This window comes from Haemaphysalis longicornis, unplaced genomic scaffold, assembly GCF_048455015.1.
Source record: "Haemaphysalis longicornis isolate Haplotype H1 unplaced genomic scaffold, Haemaphysalis longicornis Haplotype H1 scaffold_4, whole genome shotgun sequence".
NCBI classification, from domain to species: domain Eukaryota; kingdom Metazoa; phylum Arthropoda; class Arachnida; order Ixodida; family Ixodidae; genus Haemaphysalis; species Haemaphysalis longicornis.
In genome coordinates, this window is record NW_027526361.1 from 197,583,067 (window position 1) to 197,593,222 (window position 10,156).

The 10,156-nt window shown below is 43.5% G+C and overlaps 1 protein-coding gene across 1 annotated transcript; it reads left to right on the plus strand.

Moving 5' to 3' along the window:
• Positions 1-457: 457 nt before the first annotated feature.
• Positions 458-7,225, plus strand: LOC144180178 (uncharacterized). Its single transcript, XM_077708566.1, has 6 exons — positions 458-585; positions 2,255-2,341; positions 3,697-3,794; positions 4,947-5,005; positions 5,927-6,149; positions 7,155-7,225. Exons 1-6 carry the CDS (start codon positions 458-460, stop codon positions 7,223-7,225), a joined length of 666 nt encoding a protein of 221 aa, XP_077564692.1.
• The last annotated feature ends 2,931 nt before the right edge of the window (positions 7,226-10,156 follow it).

Sequence of the window (10,156 nt, forward strand, 5' to 3'; positions counted from 1 at the left end):
CAGGCACATCTGCTGCAAATGATCGTGGAAAAAGTGAAAGCGCAAGTACAACGGCAGAGGCAACATCAAAGAGAGCAGCATCACTCTCACAGTTTGGTAAGATTATGAATCCGAAATTTTTTTTTTGTGAAAAATGAAATTCCCCTTATATCCGATGCGCCTGCTTGAACCCAACAAAGTAGGTTCTATCCAGCTCCACGAAAGGTGCGATCGTATAGAAACACTTCAGTAGACATTGGCAGTTGTGCTTGTTTTATTTTTTAGTGAACAATCGGGGCAGGAGGAAACCGGACTGGTTGGTTCTAGAAATACTGACATTTGCAGCTTGAAAATGTAGTTTTTCGTGGGAAGGTTGGAGGGGAAGGCACTGCAAGTCTGGAATGGTTGAAGTGATCATGTGCAATGTTTGCAGCATTTTCTGCACGTGCCACTGGAAAGGGGGCCGGATTGAGCCGGAATGTGCCACCACCCGCTGTGCCACCACCAGCTGTGCCACCATGGGCTGTGGCACCACCGGCTGTGGCACAACCTGCTGTGCCACCACTGGCTGTGCAACCACCTGCTGTGCCACGCAGTGATGAAACAGTGCCTACACCATCTGGTAACATCATTGCTTTGTCTTAGTGCACCTGTGCTGCTTTTCTAGAAACTATTGTACCGAATGCTCAAAGCCAATTAATATCATAGTGTTTTTTCTATTGTCACAAAATGGATAAGGGGAAATGTCGAACAGAACTAAGTCAATAGCGCCATTCGCAATCTGTGCTTGTGGCTTTGTATTTTTAGTTAAGGGTGACGTCAGAGTTGGTGGCTGCCTAGCTGTTTCAATGCTTTGACCTAACTAGCTTTGACCTTACCTCTAAGTAAAATAACTGCTCAAATTCCATTTTACCGTTACATTGAGGCTCGTTAGGTAACCCCTTTTCAGCATGCATTAAGCACCATGAACCTCACCTCAATCTCTCTTTACTGCTGTCTTTAGCCCTAACTTGACCTCACCTCATCCTCCAGCACCAAATTGGTTTGTTAATTTGATATTTTACTCAAATTGCAGGCATTTTTTATGTGCTAAGCAGGCATAGGTACAAGTACAAAAATATATCCATAAAACGTTTGTGCATAACATTTCAAGCAGACCTGCTCAAAGAATTGCAGCACGAACATCAGCGGTACTGCCTTTGGAGTAGATAATTGTTTTTAATGAAAAAATAAAAAATATTCAAGAAGTAAAACATTCACCGCATATCTGCTTCTTTCGTTGCAAATTTCGATGAAAGACTATAGTCTATTGCCAACTGAATGCTTTTCCCAATTAAATGCTTTCCTGCTCACCTCATGCTGTTCCGATCTCGTCGCACTCCTCCCATGATAAACACACTAGAGGTTTGCTCAAGTCAACGTAAATTTACCACGGCACCAGGCCGGGTGCCTCAATGCCAGCACTGCCGTACAGCAGAGACACGCGTGGATCAAGGCGCCCTACTAAACGTTTCCCTATACCCTCGTGCATTCCAAGCGAAACATGGAACCTTTCATAACTGTTGCCATTTGATTTCTTAAAATGCTACCAGAAGCTATAGTGGCAGGGGCGACAGCAGGAGATGGAGTGCATTTATAAATGAACACTGTAAATATCACTTATGTATTAATTTTTTGCCTCATATTTGCATGTGTTGTTCTTGTTCAACAATGTTGACAAGTACAAACATTGCCACCGGACTTACACATTAAGTTTTGGCTGTGGGTATGTAAATCTATTGCACAGCTTCTTTTTCATTTTGGCCGGCTGGCTGAATCGAGTCATAGGCAGACAGGCAGACAAAATTTCTGCGTTTTTGGTAGCCCAAGAAAGACTATTGTCTTTGCATAATTCAAAGCTTTCTTGAATGACAATCTGACACTGGCATATGGAAGTGGGAAAGGACCCATCATATTCCCCCCCCCCTTCCTTTTGAACTGTTTGCTAAAGGGGATGGCTTCGTGACAAAAAAAAATATGTGTGGCCTTTAGGCCCTAGTCAGCTATATATGACAAAATGCGACATCTCAGCCTACGAAAAGTAGTCCTGGAGCATTCTGGATTTTGAACGACTGCAGTGTTCTTTAAACTGAGCCGTGCGGGTGCCAGCGTAAATAGCTTAAAAATGCCCCAGCCAACACCATGACGGAACAGGGCTTTTATTATTGCACAGTCAGTTTTACTGTTTTCACTAGAGACGTCTGCACTTATCACAGCATTTATGTTATTTTCTCAGGATCAGCACTGGCTGCTTCATCCAGCTGCACAGGGAGCCCTGCTCCCACAGCAGGAAATGTGGCGGAAACAGCCTCGGCTTCAATTGGTAAGATCTAAAAGCCTACTTGGAGGAAAAGTGCTTGGAATGTTCTATATTCAAGCCTGCGTCGTATTACTCAAAAATGATCATGGCGTGCATTATAAATATAGTATTTGCAGCAAAAGTTTATTGTTTAAAATGGTCTAACGTTTTGATTCTTTGGTACAAACTTTTTGCGGTGCGGAAATTTTACCCACTTTCTGGCCATTCCTGTCCTTAACAATTTTGCCAGTTTCTAGCGTCGCAAAGGAAAACAAGGAAAACTTATAGGATATCTATTTTTTCTCTTGCATTCTGCTTGCAACTCTTTTACCGTTGTTTGAGCTGCATGTGAAACCGCTAGAAGCATACTCCTGGGTGCAGGTTTTTTGCAGAAACCTCCAGGGTTTCTGCAGGTTTTGGAGAAAAACAGTCCCTCATGCCTCCTTTTGTTTTTCTGTTGCTACAAACAGCACAGTCCTTGCAGCTTCAGCCTAGGAGCTTGTAGATGAAATGGCTCGTCCCATCTAGCCTTTTCTCGCACTTCATACATGCACATGGGCCCCGCGTTTGGCTCAAACCCTCAGATCACCCACCAGCGGCCAATTCAGGCTGCGGCAATACTGCAAGTTTCGCTGCTCTTTCTCGCCATGATTCTGCAGCTCTATGTGCCTCCAAATAAAGCTGTTGACAATCAAAACCTCTAGATGACAGGAAAAATGCTTCTATTACCATTTTATTGTCCCTCTACTAGATGCATAACTCGCAGAGTAACGATCCGCATAGGGCTGTCTCCCACCCCCGTCACAGGTCTTCGTTGCATGCTTTTGTCAAATAACTCGCCACTAACTGATAATGGCGCGCACTTCTCTCCCTCTTAGAAGTCATTGTCACCTTTACTAAGCGCACCCCTGTAGAATGCGAGAAAGTGGCCATGCTTTTCAGTGAACAGCGCACATGTGAAAGCGCTCTAAAATCCAAAAGGCCCGTTCTGAACATTGTGCTGCACTCTAGTGTGAAAAGAAGAAATCTTCAACAAATGTCACATATCCCTCAAGAGATGGCACATCATGTATATAAAGAATGCAGGCACATCACAGCGAGAAAAACCGTGAAACTTAATCTTGAACGTCCAAGCCAGATGTGGCCCGACAGCGGACCGCTACGGCCGTAATGCGTTCTCGGGCAGGGCCTGACAACAAACTGCAAAGGGTTAAGGACCATCTATTTCTGTTATAAACTTTACAGTGATGGGGCTGTACTTGAATTTGGATGTGGTTTTCTTGTTGCTTTTGTGCTGCACCTACTCCAAAAAAATGTGCACCCATAATAAATTCTTATGGGTCGTCGTTTTCGCATCTTCAAGGCCGCATGTTATTTAGTATCTCAAATGTAATTTGTTCTACTTCCCCACCCCCATCTTTTGAAGGACTTGGCACTGGACTGAAGGCCCCTTTGCTGTCAAAGAAAAAACAAACAGGTATGAGCAGCACATATTCTTTGTAGAAAACCCCACTTTTCGTTGAGGTATACACACATAGGTAATTGGCAAGGTTAGTGGACTGCTTGCAGCCTGGGTGGCTGAGTTCAGTACCTTCCCATCTGTATATGTGCCCAGAATGCTTTTTGCGGCTCAAACTCTTTCTGTTCATTTGTTTACGTAGCTTTGCTACGAAAAAAACTTTTTTTGTGAAAGACGGTGCCACATTTTAACTAAAAAAGCATGGAGCAGTAGTGCGTTATGCTCAATCAGCCGTGCTGTTGCCTTTGAGGCTTCCTTCTTCCTTTATGCTGCCTATTTTAAGCAGCCTGATCTGCATATTGAAGATCACTGAATGTTTTGTTTTGACGTACATGTGAAAGTTTCCATTTTCATGCCTTATGGTGGCATGGGGGCAGAAAACTCTTGAACAGAGTGTTCGTAATGCCGTTGGTTTGTGCACACAGATAGCTGGGCTACACCATTTTTTATCACTTCTTCTGCTTCACAGCGGGATAAAGCGCTCACATGTAGTTTGGCCGGTGCTTGTGGGTTACCGCTGAATTTTGGTGGGCTGTACGGCCCTTGATTTTTAAATAATATCATGTGAGCACCAACCGGCAGGTGATGAGTGCCTTATCACGGTGAGCAGCAGTGAAATGAGTAAGAGTATTTCGCGTGTACATAACGATCCCGCCAGTGCATCAGTCGTCTGCTAGGCTGCTCCCACAAGCATAACACAACCCCTTTCTGCTGGTACTCAGGTGCCTGTGTTCATCATCATGAATAAAGTTCACGCATTTCGAAATCGTAGTCATCGCATAGAAATGAAGATAGTTGACTAATTATGACCGCCGAAGCATTGAATGGCAAGCTACACATTGAAAGTCTTTATGCCTGCCATTGCTTTCACTCCCAACCTTCTTTGTTATTCACCTGGTTTAGTTACTGCATAATATTGTATATATAACCTGCTGTATATGATTTGTGCCGTGACGGTTTGTTACTAGAAACTCGAAAGTCTGAAATTTTTATTTTGTACTTCTGTTCCCTACAAAACAGATTTCTTTCTTTTGTGGTCTGCTAGCAGCTACGTTGTGTTAGAAATGCCTGTGTGTATCATACTAACAGTTGCTGTTTTTCACTTTGCAGCTTTGGGAATTCCTGATGACATCGACAGCACTTGTGGGCAAGTGAACGAGGCTGGTGATGTAAGTGTATTGTTGGTTGTTCCGATGTGTTTCCATTGTTTGAAATGTATCAAAGTACCTATTAAAAATTTTAATGGGTGCTATGCTATACCTGACTGCTTATGCGAGCATCTAGTGAAGTGTGTTGGTATGGACGGGCTTCAAACTGGGGTGGTGCTAGGAAAATTTACTATTTTTTTCTAAACTATTTTATTCATAAATTCAAGGATGGTGTGGGATATTAGGGTGTTTTTATTCTGCTGGCCCATATGATGTCACTCCTGCCCTAAAAACGTCACTTAGATACGAAATATAAGTGTGTTAACACTCCTCCCATATTTTCAGTTAAGTGCCGTACTTGGTTTGAATGGAGGTGGGTGAGGTACTGGAGCCTAGTTCTTTTAAATTAAGCAAAGTTGTAATTTGCTTTTATGGTCCCTATAACTTGTAGCTAGGCTTCGCAGTGCTTACGAATAGTTATGCCTGACTTGGTACGTCTTTGTTTTTGCAGTGGATTTGTTTCATTCTTGTGACAATCGTGTGCACCGCAGTTTCAATTCATTTATGGCATCCTTAAAGGCCTGAGGGCATTATATAAGTTCCAGATTACTATTTGTGATCATACCCGCCGCGATGGCTCGGTGGCTAAGGCGTTGCGCTGCTCAGCACGAGGTCGCGGGTTCGATTCCCAGCCGCGGCGGCCGCTTTTCTGATGGAGGCTAAAAGCAAAAACGCCCGCGTGTACGAAATTTCGGCGCACGTTAAGGATCCCAGGTGGTCGAAATTAATCCGGAGCCCTCCACTACGGCGTGCCTCATCGCCGGCGTTGCGTCGGCGCATTAAACCCTACTATCAACCAATCAACTATTTGTGATCATGCGTTGACAGCTGCCTGCAGGTTTTGAATTCCTTTGCACATAGTGAGCCACTCCTTGTTTGCAGGTACACCTGGGGCACGGGGTCTACATCGGCCACTCAACGTGGGTCAGCCTTATGTCCACACCAGCGGACAGTACGTTTTGTAAACGGCTTGCAGTGGCTCTTTGGGGACCGGACGTCCTCGCAAAGAGGAGCCTGACGGGCAGCGCGTCAAACAAAGCGGTGTCCAAAGGCAACAAAACCACTTTCAAAGCCCTCTCGCCGCTGAAGCTGGCTGGGATGTCATGTAGGTGTACACAATTTTTTTGTGTGTTAAAAATATCAATGTTCGCGCTGTGTCTATGTGCACCCGTAGCATGCACCAATTCTTAACTTAGCACCAATTAAAATATAAAATAACTATTGTTTTGGGCATTGAGCCAAGTCATGCTGACTTTGTTTCTTGCTTACCAGCACTTAAACAGTGAATATTGCATGTGCATGTTTGACGGGTATTTGAATAATTTTTCCTGTGTCTTGTGCTTACATTGACTATGTTGGGATGGTTTTATTGTGCCGCTAATTGTAAAGCACAGTTAAGTAGAAAAATTAAAAAAAAATTTGACGCTGATTCTGTGGCGTGTGTGCAAAGCATTACACCGTGCACCTGGCAGAAGATATCTTACTTGATGCACGCAATTGTACCAGCAAAAATTCTTCGTAGTTCATAAACTTTCTTATCTAGCTCCTGCTGGAATTAAATATTCAGTGCCTTGATCTTCATAGTTTTGAATGCGAGGGGCCGTTGGTTCATTCTCTGCTTATTCGTGAATACTACGTGAAAGTGTTCGTGCTCTCAACAATGTTTATGCTAAGGGCCAGTGAAACCTTGCGTGAAAATATAGGTCTGCTTTATTTACGCAAATCACGTACCCATGTCTTCGGAACATGCACTGACAAAGATCTGCTCTATATGCAGTTGTACCTGTGGAAGTATAACCACTGAAATGGGGGGTGGGGCAATTTCAGTAGAACACGTGGAACAACTGGCTAAGGTATGTCCATGAAGGAATGGGCATATCAAAATTTATTCCAGGACGTATATGGATTGTTTTGGATTAGGTAAAGTTGGATTTCGGGAGGAGTTCGTTTCATAGCAATGCTGCTGGTTGCTTTGGAGCCAGCTTCGGTGTGGCGCCCAATAGTAATGCACGCACAAACTTGAAGGCTACATTTAGGAAAAGAGGTGCGCATTAGAATCATGCAAATGCAGTACATAGCTGGCGCTCTGTTTTTTGCTTGCCTTTTTCAGCGGCTTTCTGGACCTACCTGGAGGAACAAAATTGCCCACCGAGGAGCGCTTCAAGCGGCACAAGCTTCTGAGCCGGTATCTGGCTCAGAAGTGCTCGGACCTGCGCCGCTAAGTTGGTAAGGAATGCTAATGCCCATGGTGTTTCTTTTACCAAAAGTGCTTTAACATAAACTGTTATGGCGGGGAAGCTTTATGCGTTTTAATGTTTCTTGGTTTCACTTTGTATTGATTGTATTGCTCGTCTTTTTTTTAAGTAGCACATAGTGGGGCAGTGTAGTTGCAGAAAGCGACCCTTGAATGAGCCGCTTTTTGCCCAAAAACCGTGTACCACTGAAAGTCATTTTGCACACCTTTATGGTTAAAACGCTTGTTTGTTTTTTCATGCAGGGTTCATGGTGCAAAACTGTGCTCGACAAGTGAAGCATGGCAGTGCCCAGAAACTGTTGTAAAGAGTGGAAAATAAAATGAATAAGTACCGCAAACTGCTTTTTTTTCGGACTGTGATCAGGCATGTGTAGTCTGCGTAACATGAAACTTTTGGATTGCATGCGTGAATGTACCACTTTTTGCATTGCTTACATTGCCTTTTGGTACAGCTTCCTGAAATCAGTTATTCACTGAAAACAATTTTAAGCTTCTACCAGAAAGGCGAGAATGCCCACAAATGCTTGTTTCTTGGACATATTTTTTATTGAAATTGTTACGCATATCCTGCATACTTCAGGTACCTAATAGAAAAAGCATCATGGGAAGTAAATTTCTTATGCGAAACAAGTTGAAATTCGAGACATGACAAGATTTACTAAGAAAACAGACATGACAGGATTTACTACAGGACAGTATTTACTACAGACTACAGGACAGGGTTTACTACAGGACAGGATTTACTACAGACTACAGGACAGGATTTACTACAGACTACAGGACAGGATTTACTACAGACTACAGGACATGGTTTACTAGAGACTACAGGACAGGATTTACTACAGACTACAGGACAGGATTTACTACAAACTACAGGACAGGATTTACTACAGACTACAGGACAGGGTTTACTACAGACTACAGAACGTCCCCTTCCCTCACAGGATTATTGTGTCGTATTTTTCTGTTGCGTTTTTCGACTGGGACGCATCGACCTGGCTATACAACAGCGAGCACGCCACCGTTGAAACGTTTTCCGTGTTCGGTACCCCACTACGCACCAGGGGCAGCAGAGGACATTAGGACATTACTGCCAAATACTGTGCAGTAGAGAAAATACACTTGGACACCTTTAACGATGGGAAGAAAGGGATCAGGAACAAATTACCTTCGTATCTTTTTTTCACAAGACAAGATGGTTAGTGCTCAGTTATTCGAGAATACCAAGTTGTTCGGCTGAGAGAAAACAAAACTGTCAAATCGAACCCGGTGAGCTATTACGTGCGATGATATCAATCACTTTACCTGCCAAGTGGCAGCTTTCGATTAATGGCTTCAGGAGTATTAATAGAAAGAGGCTTCCCTGGGGTTGATTGATTTCGCAGGATACGTTCTAAACAATAGCAACCACCTAACATGTGAGTTCGATATCGAATATTTGAAGAGCGCGCATACTTCATATTGCTTTTTCCGTCCCGTCGAAATTTGTGTAAGAGTGACCGGATATGCGAGCGCATTGCATGCAATAAAAATTCATAATTACAGCTACTAGAGGGCTCCACCACCACATGGAAAATATGACAGTTGTACTTGAGGTTCGTGGTCGAGGAAAACATGGCGTCCATTTTTGTGTGCCTTTTTTCTGTTTATTGGAAGGTTTTTCTACCTCATTGTGAGTTGTGCAGTAGCCGTTGTGACAGTCCAAGCCAGCGTTTTCATATTGCTGCAGCGTTCATATTTTCGTTGCGTCGACTTCAGAGCCGCAGCCGCTGACAGAAGTCTTCGTGGCTGTTCTTGCCCGAGTCAACATATTGAAAGCGTGTGAGGAGTGGTTGCGGAATCGCTGCTGCGGGTACCTGGCAGAAAAAGGGGATGACGAGACAAGTCAAGCACTAGCGATCAGAGCTTGAATTTTACGCGTTCTACCCAACCCGAAAAAGGGGGATATTGCAACAGAGCTGGTTTTCGTAATATTTGAAGTCTTGCGCTAAGCATGCTCTATGAAGGAAATATTAGGGGAAAATTGAATTTCCCTCTATGAGTAGACTGTCATGTTTATGCAAAGTTACAGTTGCTTTTTACAGCGAAGAATTCGAAAAACTTGACAGAAGTTATCTCTACCTCATACACTTTATCTCAGTAAAATATATACCATCTCAAATTACGAATGTTGAAGCGAAATCGGTTGAGCGTGCTTAAGCGTGTCTATCTTAGAGACTGCAGCAGCGACAAGAGAACGTAATATACAAGGGGCAAAATTTGCTGAGCCCCTGCTTTCAAAAACACAAAGCTGAACCTCATCAAACACAAGAAATTGGATGCGATACCCAAATCCATGCTTGGGATTCGGTTGAGATGTTTTACCTTGCAGTACCATCGAGTTAAAAGGTGCATGCGTCGGAATACGAGAGCGTACCGTAACCGCAACCCCAATTATTGTGTACTCCACATTCAGCAGTAGCAATCAGATATTTTCTCTGAAGTTGCTGTGCTGCTAAAGCGGCCCTAAAATATTTCAAGAAGAAATGTATACATTCTTAAGACACTGTACTGACGCATTGGGGAAGGAGGGGGGTGTTGAAAGGGGTATGACTGAACCGGAAATTGTATATATGACAAAATCAATCTCGGATTGACTCTCAGCTTTTGCGGATATAGTTAGGTAACATGGACAGACTCTTTATAAGACGGCAGTGATTAATTCGAGCCCAGAAAATTGCTCCGGCCCGCTCTACTCGCTTCTAGACCTTATCTTCAACGCCACAAAAGGGGGATTTTAAACGCGGAGAGATATGTGACATTTAACATCCCATTTTCCGAAAGACGACATCTTCGGCCATTACAAATGGCGAGAATGC